At 36.9% G+C, this 16518-nt stretch overlaps 1 protein-coding gene across 1 annotated transcript in view; it reads right to left on the bottom strand.

Moving 5' to 3' along the window:
- Positions 1-2026: 2026 nt before the first annotated feature.
- The window catches only part of raly (RALY heterogeneous nuclear ribonucleoprotein), a 97102-nt gene continuing 82610 nt past the window's right edge, over positions 2027-16518 (bottom strand). Inside the window, 2 exon segments of the mRNA XM_026347171.1 lie at positions 2027-5194; positions 14630-14677. Coding sequence (XP_026202956.1) covers positions 14633-14677 — 45 coding nt within the window. The 3' untranslated portion in view covers positions 2027-5194; positions 14630-14632.

Here is a 16518-nt window from a genome sequence, read left to right as displayed (position 1 = left end):
TGTTTCATTTCCTCCAAACATCAGTGGGTTGAGGTGGTGGATTTTATGTTGGATGAAGCATTACACTCATGCGTACATATAATGTACAAAACATTACAAGTTAAAACATAAAAAGAGGTAAAAATGAAGGTGAAAGACACGACTCTCCAGGGCTTCGATACGCTGCAACACGTGTTCAAGTTAGGAATTCTCCCCTTTCAAGTTTGCTTTGATAGATAACATGCAGATGAAAAATAGAAAAGATTTTAAAGGTCTCTAAGGAAAAAGGTCAGGACACTCACCTGTGAATCAGCTGTTAAATGTGTCCAGGTGCTGAGGTTGCAGGTTCAGAGCCTGCACCAGGTTTCGACTTTCTAAACGTCAGTGAATGTAAAGAGGGATGCAGATACTCTGAAAGCACTTACCTGACTCACTTGATGGATCTAACAGGTTTACTGTACTGTGTGAGAGTGTGTAGGTCATGGCATCAAGGCTTCATCTCAAGGGCTACACAATTTCAAAGTAAGCAATGAGAGGAAAACTTAATCTCATCAGAGGGAACTAATGTAGATTTTTAAACATTAACTGGTCCAAAAGTTTAAGTGTTTGCAGGTGCAACGATTTCCAATTCAAGTTCATTTCAAAACCAGTATGTATTTGAAGCTAGATACAAGAGAGATCCTTTATTCTCCTGTCTAGTAAATGATGAAGTGTTTTAAAGAAGATGGGATCCAACAATATTCCCACTGGAGCAAACCAGATATTTGTCTTTTTCCACTGCTGCTGGGAAAAGCTGTGTCCTTTCTGTGAAGGTGCAGACACAAGACAGGGTGATCAAAGAAGCAATGTTCCTGTGATGACAGAGTTCATGTTAGATCATGTTTGTTCCAGCATGGTTCAATTGAGAAAACTTAATCTCAATAAAAGTACAGGCCCCTCAGACAACTATTGGAACAATAACACAAATTCAACAGTTTTTTGCTGAAGAGGAGACAAAAGGGAACCAAACTAAAGTGTAACTGAGCATTTATAATGAGCATCATGAGGACACGGTGTATTTTAAGAGACGTCTTCCTGGTAAACATTGCCTTTACTGTTGGCATAAGGCCCAAAAGGGATTGACAAAGCATCTGTATTTGATGACCTGGGATTGCGAATGGATTGGTGAACATCACTGTTGCACTGTGAAAACTGTTCCTTCACTGCAGTTTAATCTTAAATACGCAGTAGAACAGTAAATAGTGTATAAACTTCAGTGCCCAGTGAATATAATATGGCATCATTTCTTTACACAGAGGCGGACCTACTAAGATACAGTGGGTGGTAAGGTTTATGTGATGTTATCTCTGTGAGCAATAGCAAAGTGCTTCCTGTCAGCACAGAAAACCTGTGTTTGATGAAGAATCCACCCCTCTACAAATTTTGACAGTGTGACTACCCTGACTAAACCACATGGATATTTAGTATTTCACACTGATATGGTCGAGGGGTTTGGAAGAAACTCTGTACTTTCTCTGGCAAATGTCCATTTTTCCAGTTCCTCATCCTCCTGTTAAAACTTTGTACTCTCTAAACCTGAGGTTACACAGTCCCGGCCTTGACGAAACTCCTATGGAGTCATTGAACAACATTTTCACATTACTTTTTAGGAGCAATCGAGATCAGTAACCTAAATATCACATGTAAACTCTGCGGAATACCCCTTTATGTTAAGTGTTTGTGGAAGTTTACAGTTAATAAACATAAAAAACATAATCTCAATCTTCAATTATTAAATTAATTAAAACAAGGGTTTGGATGTATTTTTTATTTAATGATTTCCTGGTATGAGTCATTAAATATGTAGCTCTCACTGCAGGACGCCGTTTGGCTAGTTTGGTAAATATTTATGCACTTTTTTGTGGCCTCTATCTGAGACGGAGCAGAGAAAAGATTGCAGGAGCATGCTGATGTTTTTAAGTGCACAAAAAGTGAAAAGAGAGAATTTAGTTTTTCAGATTATAGCGTGTGAGCACAAAAGTCCTCAGGCAACAGGCACAAGATTCAACATTTTTATTTGGGTTATTTACATGTGTTGTAAAGGCATCTGGCACCCTCTCAGTGCAGACAGAGGAGTCAGCATCATCACCTTCATCGTACAGTATGCACAAGACGTCAAAACTAACAACAAAGAGTATTTAACATCAGCATGTACAGTAAAAATCAGACAGGAACACGAGGTGCAGGCGGAGAAAAGAGAAGGGTTTGAGCAAGAGAGGTGTGGAGAGACAGGGACGACATTTTTCTGGAAAATGAAGTCCAGCATTCATGAGATAAACATCTAGGAGTAAAAAGAAAAGTCAGAGATAATGAAATCAAATGATCAAGTTATAAAACACACCATCATGTTACAACTCCTAGTGTAGTACGTGGATGAAGCTCACCTTTACATAAACTGATGTGTAAAAGCGCCCAGTAAACCTGCTGTGATGACCGATTATTCAGCGTAGCTTAGGTGCATACAAGGATTTACACTATAGCCTATATAGAGGCGAACTTCACAACTCCAAAAATGTACAGTTAAACATGGGAAATTAAAAACAGTCAGACACAGGGAGTTGATCCTACACTGAAAAATAAACTGATTACAGATTTTAGAGCCGAGTACAGTTTTTATTGTAACTTAAATACAGCTACTGACCGTCTCCTGCTAACATCTTCTGTAAGAACATTCAGATTTTAAGAGAGATTCTTGTTTAATATCTTTGCTTTGAGAAAAAAAAAATCTGATCTGTGAATCAGTTTGGCTTCAATATGAAATTAATTCTCAACAGAAGATAAAAATAAAGTCAACAGGCTTAGTGAAAGGACAAAGAGTGGTCGGCATGGTGATGCTGAGAGCTCAGAAAACAAATGCAAATATACCAGTCAGACAACTTCATCTCGCCAACATCCTGAGAGGCGGAAAACACAATTAACGCCGACGTTAGAAGATTCTGTAATGAGATTCCAACACCACTTACAGGTGGTCTTCATGCCACATGCATTAATCACTTTTCAGTGTCCCTTGAAACCGTTGTTGTTCTATTTGCAGCATATTTGCAGCATGTCTGCTTAATGCTGCACCTGTTCTGATAAAGTTCCTGTTTTCATGATCTGCCGTGTTTAGCTCTGTGTCTTTGCTTAGGTAGCTGTGAAGTGAGTCTCAGTAAGACTAGAAGACATCGTTTGTTATTTCTTTCTTCCCACCTTTACCCAACATTTAAGGGGAATTAAGGAACAAAAGAAGAGCAGACAAGAAATGAAACAAAGTTAAGAGGAGACAGGAAATGACAGTTAAAATACCAAAGGAGAGCGACAACAGGAACAAAAAAATAGGCGACGAAAAAGAACTTCAAAGTCACAGACGCCACAGAGACGAAGCTGGATTGAAAGGAGAAAAGAGTTAAATGGAGGGAGAGAAAGTGGAAGATGAATGACAAGAGGGAAGAAGAGAAATTAGGAGACAAACCTGATGAAAACTACAAACGCATATTAAAAATGTGGAAAGGTCTAAGGTGTGACGTTGTTATGAAAGTTTGATAAATTTTTATTGATCCAAGTCTTTTCACATGTTAGGTAGATTCACATGTCAGAAAATCCAGTGGTTTATCATCACACTACAATTTCAAATATCATTTCATCATATCAATCATTTGAAAAACATTGTGAAAACTGATTTTAAAAGAATAAATCTCATCTTTTTTCTGGACCTACATCGAGTTCCCAGAATATACCAGTACTAATAGTTTGACTTATGACGTGGAAAATAATTTGAGAGTTTCTGTGGAGAATTAATTCATTTTAATTCATGCAGCATTCATTTAGCCACAGAAGCATCATGTGATTTATCAGCTCTGATAATGTTTATTTCCCCACACGTCAAACAAATATCAGCATTTTAAAATCGAATGTGAATCCTTCTGCATACAAGCGACACCATTTCAGGCCCCAGATCCCGACTTTGAGAAGCACTTTTACAAGGTGATGTCTAACTGATGAGGCTTGTACAATCATTTCTATCTGCTGATGTTATAGTATTAACAACCAGAGTTCACATCACCTGAACATGTGACAAACACAGGATTTATTTTCACTGCATTAGAGCTGGGCTGTAATTTAATATGATCATACATGTGTCAACGTTAAGTGGAAAACCTTTGTAATGATTGGATTTCAGATTTTACAATTTGTTTTGTTATTTATGATAATATACGTCACAGCTCCGTACCGTAAGTGTATCAGCTGAACTATCAGACATCTTGGAAATTCAACACATCAGTAAGAAGTAATGTTTCCAATTCAACATTACTTTGATCGTTTTATGTGATTCTGATTCAATTCACCACATTGTATAAATATAAGAAAGAGACACTATGACCCAGCCCTAATATGGTGCATCGACAGCTTGTTTTTTAATCTAAAAAAAGTATTAACAAGGTTTCCAGTCAACATTGTTTGAAGTCCTGCAAAGCAGCAGATGATGTTCTGATGGTCTCCGGCTTTCCTGAATGCGTCTGCCGCCAGCTGCAGAGCTCTCCTGTGTGACTGTGTATTACTCATGTTGTGGGGACATAAATCTCTTTACACAGTCACATCGTAGGGACTAAACTTCCTTTTGGTGACACGCAAGTCTGCATAATGTAAATCAGTAAGCAAAAATCTGGTCTGAGGTTAAGTGGAGGTAACGTTAAACCGGGTTGGGTTGTCAAGTAACGGTTGTGGTTAGGGATACGTTTAAATCTCCACGAAATGAATGAAAGTCAACGTAAGGTCCCGGGGATAGATGAAAACTCGACTGTGTGTGTATGAGTGTGAGGAAATCCATTGGTTTAAGATGCATTTTGACAGCAGCCTGCTGTTTTACTATCTCCCTGTGGTGCTGGCACAGCGTCGAGTCTGTCTCCATCCATTTGTGTTTTTTCTTCTGTGTGTGTGTGTGTGTGTATATTAGTCATCAGTTGATGATGTGTTCTGGCAGTACCCCGCTGTTTTAGTATCTTCCTGTGGCTTTGACAAAGTGTCAAGTTTGTTTCTCTGCTGTGTGTTTTTACAGTCGTGTGTGTGTGTGTGTGTGTGTGTGTGTGTGTGTGTGTTTCTGGCTCCCTGCGGTTTGATGGCCTTCCTGTGCCTTTATCCAGTTTTGTCTGTCCAAGTCTCTATCTCTGTCTGTCTCCTCCTCCACAGTCCACGCTACCTGAAACACAGAAGCTCGATCGTTAACATTATATTAAGATTACAGAACTGCAAACTAATTTTGGCATTCACTGTGACCACAAATAAAAACTGTCATCATTCTTAAAATGACAAATATTCGCAGAGCTGCAGAGCAGAAATAATAAGATCATCCTGCACACTGTCCAACGTCCTGACTGGATGTTTGGTGTGTGAGTACCCAGAGTGAGCGAGGGCAGGAGTCAACAGACTCGACTGGCCTGCAGGTCATTTCAGTTTATCTAAAAGATGTTCTGATCAAGAGACCAACAATGACGAGACTAATAATTTGCAGACACAGTAATAAACACACAGATGTTGTTGGGTCTGTCTTGTTGAAGAATACCAGGCTGGAGGAGTCACGCATCAAGCTGCCAATCCTGGGCTTCCTGGGCAACCTGCTCTTCTTCCTCCGATACAACTGAAGTTTCAGGATTTGTCTGTTTCAGTTTTGCGCTTGATTGCTGCATATTCCTAATGTGAGTAAAAAGTCATCTGGGGCAGTATTTAACACAGAAACACCTCAACCTTTTCCAAGACAGATGAAGAATGCAAAGCTAATCACTTGTGTTCCAAGCCAAGAGAGTAAGTGAGTTTGGACATGAACTGTTACATGGCTGCGAGCCTGACAGCCAAATTACTACAACAGCAACTTAAGAGTTCATCACCAAGAGCCAGAGAAAATGTTGGGGGATGTTTTAAACTTTGGACTCACATCTGTTCTCAAACTTTGACCTTTTAAATTGATTCCAGTTTAAATTATTTTTGTATTTACAGTTTTCTCATAAAGCATCAGAACGTTGGTGTCTGTATCTATGGTTGTGACCTTTACAAGCTGATAAATACACACATCTTTAATTGTTTTAGCTCTGTTTTAGAAGACATCTTCTGGAGGCAGACATTTAAAAGAATAGTTCAACACTTGCTTTCTTCCTGAGAGTGAAATAAGAAAAAAATTTGCACCTCTTACAAATCACAAATCATTTTTACATTTCTGTTATAAATATGTCTGCTCACTGTCTGAAAGAAAGAGAAGTCCATTTCCCAAAATGTCAAACTATTCTTTTAATATTTCACATTAAAATGAATAGGGGGAAATAGAGGACAATTTATTTTTCGGGAGGATCCTGGAGCCTGAGCTGAGTTCGAGAATCCACCTCAGATGTGCTTACGTTCCCTTGGACATGATGAATTGTGGAAACATTGAGTGTGTAAATCAGCCCTGCTGGGTTTCACATATTTGAATCAGTATCTGACAGATTTACTCACTACCACTCATTTCTCCTCCTCCCTTTACAGAGGAGGTCATTTAATAACAAAGGTTGGTTGACATAAAAACAAATTGCTATTGGATTGACAGCTTCAATTAAAATCATGGCTTTTTAAAGTTACAGTTTATATTCTTCAGGAAAATAGTCTTGATGTGCCAGACCTAGCTAAAGGTGATGCAGAGCTGTACAAAGTGCACAGAGGAGCCATTATTCTGCATTCGTTTGACACATTCCTTTATCACGACAACCATCCAGCGGGTTCATGTGCCTCAGTTCACAAAACTGTCACAGCAGCGTCAACACAGAAGCTCAGCACACACAGTGACATCTAAGACAGTCAGACGCACTCATCATCCAACATCAAAGCCTGTCCTTATCTATCATTTTAATCGCCTCACCACAAAGGTTGTGTAAAACTGTATCTACACTCTCACGCTGTAGCAGACGTCCTCTGGCTTTTGAATTTTAAGAGGCACTAAGTTTATTTTACTGTGTAGTGCTGAGTGTGAACTTCCCGAGTCTCTTAAACCTGAACTTCCTGTATGTGAAATAGTGTTTGACTTGGATGTTACACTGATGTCTGCAGAGGACACTAACAATACCGGACTGAGCTCATTGCTGTGAGTGAGGTGGGTACTAGTGAGCTTAGGCACCCAAAGGCAGACATGGGAATATCATACTGTCAGTCCAGCAACAGTAATGTTGTGAAATGAAGATTAAAAGAGAACAATAACGATGTTAAAGCAGTGAAAAGGTGAACTGTGCACTACATTCAGACTATATATGACAAATCGCTCTGGGGGAGCTGAACTTCCATCACAACATATTTTCATAAAGTTCTCAGGGTGTGCTGAGCAAATACGTCTGGTTTCCATTTACAGTGACTGGCAGCTATCGCTGTGCCAGTAATGTCACTGGTAGTGTGAACATAGCATAAGACAGACGTTAGTCCATTTGTTTCTCCTGGGCTGTCCCCTGTAGCTTTTCACCTCTCAGTGTTTTCATAAGTTGCTTTCACACATGCACTGGAATCCTGAACTTCTCCAGACTTTACCTGGGTGAATAACATGTGAGAACGCAAACGTCAGAGTGAGTTATCTCGAAGCTTACCCGGATTTAGCCGCCTAGTACAAAGTCTGTTTAATGTCTGTGTTATATCATGTGCAAACACGGCAGGTAACTGTCTGAAGTATTCACATCGAGCAATGAGACAGAGACAGATAAATAGACAGACAGATTTCTATAATCTTTTTTCCTGGTGGAAACAAAACAGATATACAGGGAGAGAGAATATTGCATTTACAATTAGAATTTAGTCAAAATATATAACTCCAAATAAATTAGTTTGCAATAGTTTTATCAAGGTCCCACTGCCTCCAAATGGTCAAAAAACAAACCAGTGCTGCTTTAAAGACGTTGAAGAAGGTGTGTAGCCAAGAATCTGGGTGTTGTTGGATCATTGTCTTTCCACAGACACCTGAAAATATTTTTTCAAACTATTTATTTAAACTAGTTCTCCATCATTTCAGACAGTTTTTGTTGTTACTGTGACAACTCGTTGTTTCCACGCTCATGCACTTCAATTGTGGCCCATGTGTGAACAGTATGATGGACTCGATGCTTAAAATATGGCAAGATGTGTTACATCTGAACAAGATGTGAGAGGAATCCTGCACAAATAAAGGCTTTGATGTGCAAGTGTGGAAGTAAAGAAGCCGGGTAATAAAATAAATAAATAATAAAAAAAAAAAGAAAAGCTAATAAGCATCCTGGAAAAGATTGCAGTAGCTTTGATACCAATAAACAGCAAAGTACTTCTCTTCTGTGGTGTAAGTGTAGAAACAGAAGTTTGCTGGGACGTCACATGTAAAACCTACTGCAGTAGGGCCCTGTCGAATCCAGACTAACCATGGGCACCATGCTGGACGTGATGCATTTCAGGGCCTTTTCATGCTCACAACCTATAAATCCAGTTCGCCTTTCAAATAAAACCCAGCTGGAATTTATTATTTGGCTAAAGTTTTAACACCTTTTTCAAATTCTACTTTGCCCGAGGAGCTCACTCCCAATGTGATGGGTTGAATTCCCCTCATTCAACAAATATACAGAATCTTGTTCTATTGCACTTTAGACAAATGCATCTGTATAAACACTGTTACATAACTGTACCATTGACATATGCTTAACATTACCACCATGCACTGTTTCTTTTCTGTTGTCTACCCTACACAAAGCTTCGATTTCTCTCACTTCATCAGCAAGATTCAAAGAATTCACAGACATTCCTCATTGGAGTCCAACTGATGTAATTTTTACAGTATGTGCACCTTTTATTTTAACATTTATACAGAAGTGACTTCACTTTTTTAAAGGAATGCAACTACAACCAGATTACACTTTTTATATATGCCCATAATTAGTGTTATTTCAAGCTGCAAATAAAATACTGAAAATGTCAATCAAACGTTGCCATACGACTGATTTCTTTCTGCCAAAATATTTGATCTGACCACAGGTTGTTGGACCATAGCTTTATTAATGTTTTCTTTATTGTGTAACATGTATAAATATAAATCTCTCTGTTCTCCTCTGCAGGTATCCCCGACCTTGGAGCTGTATAGTCCCAGAGTCAAGTTACTGGTTCTTCCAACCTGTCCAAAGTTTTTGCAGCTTGTTGTTGTTTTTTGTTGCCTGCTGTTCTTTTCTCCATATAATTCAGTATACAGTTATACTTTGTAAGATCTTAAACCTTAAACACTGTGCCTCAAGATGACTTTTGTTGTAAGTTGGTGCTACACAAATAAAACTGAACAGAATTTAATTGTTGATCATTTTTTGTTAATTAGAAAATAAAATATATTTTATACAGATTATATATATATATATATGCTGAACACTAGTAAAACTAGTTGTATTACTAGTACTACAACAAGTATTATTACTGTTTTTTCATTTATACTTCACTTTATTTTACAGTTATAGTACTTTTAGTGCACACTTTATTGCAATTTCAATTTGATAGTATATAACCGAGTAGTCAAGAAGGATTTTCTTGGTCAAATTTGGATTTCCAGTTCATCTGTCCCAACACTAAGTTTATTTTAAACAAGCTCCTATTACATGGGTAACTACTTAAAAACATGATATGTATTGTGCATACTATACACCAAGTGCAACCTGCTACTTTATCAATCGACAATAACATTCAAACAAAAATCGACAAACCTTAAGGTTATAAAACATATTCATTCAATGTTTTATACCTGTTCTACTAAATCAACGCTGGCCAATGCTGTTCCAGCCTACTGTGAATATAAATGCCAAATAGTTTGGCAAAAACTGCTGTGCCCGTCAGCAGTCAGCAGCAGTGTCCCAGCACACATGGACACAAAATAAAAAATGTATAAAACCCTAATTAGCAGGGAAAACAAGATTAATCATGATAAGTATATAATATCTCCAAAAAGTGGGGTAAGACATCTTTTTTTAAAGATGATCAATCACTACACTGTTGGTGGGGTGGAGGTGGGTGGGTGCACACCCTCAAATTAAAGCTAAGATTAAAACACTTGTATTTATACAGAATATTAAAATCTGGGGAGATGCTTACATAGCTTTCCACCCCTCGGTTGCGATTTGGGCCCTTAACTTTTCTCTAGCGGAATAATTGGTAAAGATTTAAGCCACTATTATTAGTCTCCATGTGTTGTGTGTTATACTGTATTTAGAAAAAATAAAAAAGAGCTGAATCAGAGTGAATTATCCAGTTATACTGTGCCCATTTGGCATCAATTACAGTGACAACAGAAAGTATTCAGACTTCACTGCACAACTGAGTAGGAAATTAATTTACATACAAAAGTAAATTTTTTGCTCAGCAATCTACACAAAATAACCCATAAATACAAAGTGAAAAGATTAAAGACTAAATTGCCTCTGCACTACATTGGTAGACTGAATGATCGAAGCAAACGCACTATCATGATCTCAGTTGCCACATCATCACTTTACATTTTCGATAGTCTTATCAGGTGTTATTCGATACCCTGTAAATCACCAGTGTCCTTAACCAGTATACCAATAAACAAAAACAGTAGAAGTTGATTATAACAATTCTAATTGTTAGGATGAAAACACCAACTATATAGATAAAGTTAAATTCAACATTGGAAACTGAAAACGAAGGCTTTTTAGATAGATTAACCTATGTTTTCCAACTTACCTAACCTAGAAACAACAATCTCAATTTAACAAATAGATAGAGCATGTGGTATTAAATATTTACCTCCAATTACAATGAAATCTTTTTCATTTTATCACCTTCACTAAAACTAAAGATCTTTAAGAGTAAATAAATAAGTAAATTATTATTTTACTCTGTTCAGTTTTTCCTTTGCGGACAAAAATAGATTTACTAGTGGAATATTAAAGTGTATATATTTCTCCACAATTCACAGTACTGTACTGTATAGGCATTTCACAGCATCTGACCGTGGAATACTATGACAAATTGCAAATAAATGTTTATACTGCATAGATGCCTAGAGAATAAATTCAAATGACTAATGATTTTCCCATCCTACCATGACATTAATATTTGTGGTTTGAAATGAAAAATCAGACAACAATAAACCTAAATGCCTCAGTGCACGACAGACATTAACTACTCTACTACGACTATTGGAATATGAAAATAACTTTAAAAAAAAGTCATATTGGAAAGTCCCATCAGTGTCTCTATCAGCTGATAGAGCTAAAATATCAGAACACGTGTGCCTCGTGCTTTTACCCTCCTTCGAGCACTGAACCTAACTCAGATGTGCAATATAAAAAAGGGCAGAGACGTTTTTTCCGACTTTAACACGACTTAAGTCATTAGACATCTGCAGGACGATGTTGCAAATGTTTCACCAAACTACTGCTGTTTTATGTTGCAGTTTGCTGGGGAGGCTGCATGAAGCACAGTAGACGCCTGCAGTGTGACTGGAATGAGGTTGGACTCACTAGATGTGAAGAAACACACATAGAAAAAGACAGAGACCATTCTACCATACACTGACCATCACCTACACAACATCCTGATGGACCAGAGAAGTAGCTGCAGTTAAGGACCCGACTCACCTCACTGATACATGAGATCCTTCATCCCCACAACCATCAGGCTCTACAACACCCGAGCCAACAGCAGATGATTACTAACTACTTTCACCATCTTTCTATCTACGAGACTACCTGAATTTCCCTTTGGGGATTTTAGTTTATATATATAAGTTTATCTAATCTTAACTCTTTTCATTCTTGATTTCTTCAAGCTCTAAGGAGCTATATCAAATAAGGTGCATACTTTATTATGAGCTAATTCTTAAATATTGATAATGTACTATTTTTATTTATAAGGATGTCCATCGTTTATCTGATTCATAACTTGAACTTGAAGAGTTCGCTAAAGAAATGTTTTTGACACATGAATTAAAACTGAAATCATTACATTTAATGAGGGAAAAATGATTTCTTGGAGCAGTTTTTGTTATTCTTCAGTTTTGAACAACTTTAAGCCAACAAAAGCTACAACGTCCTGTTCAATAACAGCAGCAAGACGTGATCTATGATTATAGCAAACTGCTTTGACCACAGAGGAGAAATGGAGGACTCTACTACAGGGAGCAATACGAACAAAGCTTATTTGCTCTAATTTTGATCTGAACATATACATTTCTAGAGTTGTCTGTAGTGTGTGCTTTGACATTCTTGTTAAATTCTTGCCAAAACAATTTGCCTCTTTGTTTATCTCAGATTATCAGATAAGGAAGTTCGACGATGGAGTCCTCCTTCATAAACAGCAAAGGTTTCTTTTTTTTTACCAGTATCTGTGTACATTATCAAACACAAACTGGTGGATTCAATTACAAAAGATATACACGATGCGCTGTTTCAGATATTATATAAAGACAAATTTAAAGTTTATTTAGTCCATGAATTTCCTGCCAATTTCATGGACTCAGAAGCTTTGACAAAACTTCCAGAAGATCCAGAATTGTTTTAAATGTTGAAAAACAGAACAACCCCATTCCTTTTCTCACAAACAACAGTAGACTACACTTGATGCCACAGGGATCAGTATAATATGCTATAACTAAACTCACTTAAACAATTTTTCCCTGTTTCTTTTGAAAGAAAACATTCACCTTAAACCATCCATCCATCTATTATGTAAACCACTTATCCTGTTAAAGGTCACAGGGGTGGATACATTCTGGGCACGCCAAAATCACAGGGCCACAGAAGACCACTGACTCTTTAAAGGGTTTCCAACCAAAAGGAAAGCAGCAATTATAGTCTATGCATATCATATGCACGTGCAATTACTGGATAAAAACTGCATTGATGAAAAGTGTAAAACCACATGCTGCATTTGTTCAATCTGACTACTTTCCCATGCCAGTGGAATATTTTCAAGGTTTGCGGTGGAAGTCGTAGTTTAGGTTGGTCAGTAAAATAATGATTAAAAAAAAACTGAGAGAGAGAGAGAGAATAGAAAAAAAAATAGAAGGTTGAGATGTGTTTTAACAGCATTTCTGTATAAGAGAGGTGAAATTTTATTTGCTGTGCTTAAACCATTAAATATGGAAAACTAAGCAGCAATGTGTTTGTACAACAACATCCTCTTTACACTATTTAATTTCATTCCAGCAGCAAAACATGCATTTTCTGTGTTTCTACTAAGAAAACAAACAAACTAGTATAAAAATCTCTTTGAAATGTGAGAATGTCAGATGCTAATTGACTGCATATAGCTACATTACGATACTGAACAAGACATAATGGTAATGAAGAAAACCTCATATAGCGTGAAGAGCAGAAACTAAAGAGTAAATCTGTATTTGTGCCGTAACATCAAGATGATCTGAGCTGAATCAAAACCAGACCTGTGACTTTGTATTGTTACAGCCTTTGGATATTTTCCCAGTCAATCATATTTACTGAGGCATGCAAGGTATTGTGTGTACCTCTGGCTGAGGGTGTGCTGGGGATATTAATTTGTTTAAAGTCATACTAAGGTTAGGTAAGTATATTTAGGGCAAGTCTCCAAGAAATGATTGTGTGTGTGTTAAAAATAAATAATTCCCCCCTCAGTCTACAGTAATTAGATATTTCCTCCCAATCTTCACATAAAAGGAAACACATGGAACACATATTTCAATTTTTCCACCAATTTAAGATAATTTCTAAACTTTTTACATAGTTGGACTAGGATTTTGTTTAGTGTCACTCCCCTCCAGGGTGGAAAATGTATTTGTTCCAGATTATTTACTTTTCAAACTGACGGACTAAAGGGCATAATACCGTGGAAAACAGCGTATTAGTGGACGGCAGATCAGTGGTTGCACTGGACAGATTCAGGTTTGAATGTGGGTTAAGTGAATACATGGGATCAAGGTATTTTCTGAAAAGTAATAGAATATAATAATAATTGCTCTTTGATAATTAAGTGTGTTTGCTTTGTTGTTTTTTTAATCTTTAAAAAACTTTATATGGCCGAAACAAAGCATTAGTTTGGTAATGTCTTTATCCTTGAAGTCAGGTTCAAATGAGAAGAAGTCGAGGCTGATTTCCATTTGATTTGTCCCTTCAAAGCATTAGGCAGAGTCCTGTTCAAAGACTTCTATCAGGTTCAATGTTCAGGAAGGAAAATGACTGCAATTTTATGTTCCAGCCGTGATGAGGCTGCCCAACATAATCTCAGAGCTGTTTGATATAAATCTCAACTGAGCACCACTGCTTTGTGCTGCACAAATTCTCGTTACATCTGGTTGAGAGAAACACTAACACAGGTCTTCCACGAGGTAAACGTGTTTAAAAGCGGGCTTCAAATAAATCCTGGTGCTGCAGTCATAGAAAACGTCTTAAAATGATCAATTCAAATTAAAACCTTTCTGTGCTGGTCCGTTTTAAAAGAAGTGACTTCTTTTTTTACTGCACAACGACACTTATAACGGTAACCGGTAACAGTTTGTGTGTTTTTATTTATTTCTTTGCTAGCTGAAACTGTAAAGAGAAAAAGAAAAGCTGTAAAGAACTGACTTTGCCTATAACAGTGAATTGGTTTGAGATCCAATGTAACCCATCCAAAACAAAAGAGTACTCACCTCTCAAGGGTGAATGGAGTCCATCTCTGATGATAGGTGACTGTTTTCCTGAACGAAACAACAGGAGAATAGACCGGATTCAGAACGCACAAAAATGTACAGTGTGTATCCAAGTCTTTAGTTAAATTGGACACAGATTTGTGATTATGTAAAAGTGTAGCACAACAGGAGAAGGCCTGAATGGCTCCAAACATATTTAAACAACAAGACTGTATTATTTCTTGCAAATATTCTAACAAGCCAAGTTATCTGAATACAGCTATTTGTTGAATTGGAAGAGAACACATCGAAATGCTTCGAATAGCCTGTGCATTAAGTATAACGCTACGATGAGAATTTACAATATGTACAAAAGTACATTTAACATAATAAACTGTACAATGAGTAAATCATCACAAATATATAAATAAACAGTCAATTGTGCCTTTTGTTCTGAACAATAAACCTCAGTGTCACAAGCTAAAGGACTGTATGTGGTTTCCTCCCTGTGAAGCTGTTTTAAAGCAAATGGTTATAACGCAGGTAAAGTTAGGAAATGATATGAAAACACGTATACACGTAACTAATCCTGGAAAAGTTTTCTAAGGGATTCTGTGCATCTATCAATAACCATGATTGTCATTCATCAGCTTGAAGAACTATGACATTTTAAACATCCACATATGTTACGAAGTGCTTCAGGTTTCCACGGACCGGGATCCAGTGTTGCATGTGGTTCAGTGCACTTGGAATCACCTTCCTCCATCTCAGTGTCAGAGTCATCACATCACATTAGATGCTGTTAGAGCAGCTATTTAGGTTTAAGTATCATAATACAGTATTTCAACTGACACAGACACACTGTGAAAAAAAGTTTGAAAACCATCCGCAAAACTATACCAGCTGGAAGCGGGGGATATTTTAACTTTTGTTTAAAGAATAAAAAAAACATAATTAAAATAACCCTAACCCTTTTCTGTCAAACATCAAATTAATTAATCGAACATTAGTTTTAGCGTGGGGCTTATTTGAGTGTCTGAAATATTGATAATGCTTCCTTCAGGGCTGTGGCAGACAGAGTTTGCACTGTATACGCAGTGAGTCGCTCCAACTACCTTTGTGTGAGCTAACGCTAATAGATTTCGGTTGGGCCGACTGGGCTGATTCCTACTAAAATTAGCTACATACCATAATTTTATTCTCAGAGAGAACAGTAAGCAGTTTACTGATCTCCATTACGTCGTTGATTCTGCAGTTCCTGCAGCTGATAAACAGTGTTTTGCTATGACTACAACTTAATAAGTGTTTTGTACATAATGACACAAAAAATTAGTTCGAGAGAAGAGAAGCATAAATTTCATGGTGCAACAGCTGCAGCTTCTCAAAACATTTAAGAGAGCTAGAACTCATTCACTAAAATTATATAAAAATGTTCCTTTAAAATAATAAAAAAAAGTTCTGTAGTACAGAAATACAAAAATATATTAAAAAGGCAGATTTATTAAATTAAATACTTTGATTTAAAAGTAAAGAGTTTGCTTGTGGGTTTGCAACTAACTTAAACGGATGCATCTCTGATATTAATAAAAACTATACCGCTGTAACTAACAGTCAGTATCAATTAAGCAGAATATTCTACTCACAATTTATCAGAGTTGAAGAATCTTTCCTGTTTTTCCCAAGTAACTGTGCAAACATCAATTTACCATGACATTCAAAGTGAGAAATGTTTAAATTTAGTATAACAGAGGATGTTTATAATTAACATAATAATTAATTCATTATTCATTACTATTTTTTCAGCCAGATAGTTATAATAAATAAAATCACAAATATTTAGGCAGCATATTCAGAAAACAGAATAAATAATATAGTAATAAGCACATAATAATGTCACTAAAAAGAGTAAG

The sequence above is a fragment of the Anabas testudineus genome, chromosome 5 (genome assembly GCF_900324465.2).
Source record: "Anabas testudineus chromosome 5, fAnaTes1.2, whole genome shotgun sequence".
Taxonomy (NCBI): Eukaryota; Metazoa; Chordata; class Actinopteri; order Anabantiformes; family Anabantidae; genus Anabas; species Anabas testudineus.
The sequence above is the reverse complement of the archived record's forward strand: the minus strand, read 5'-3'. Positions and strand labels throughout refer to the sequence as shown.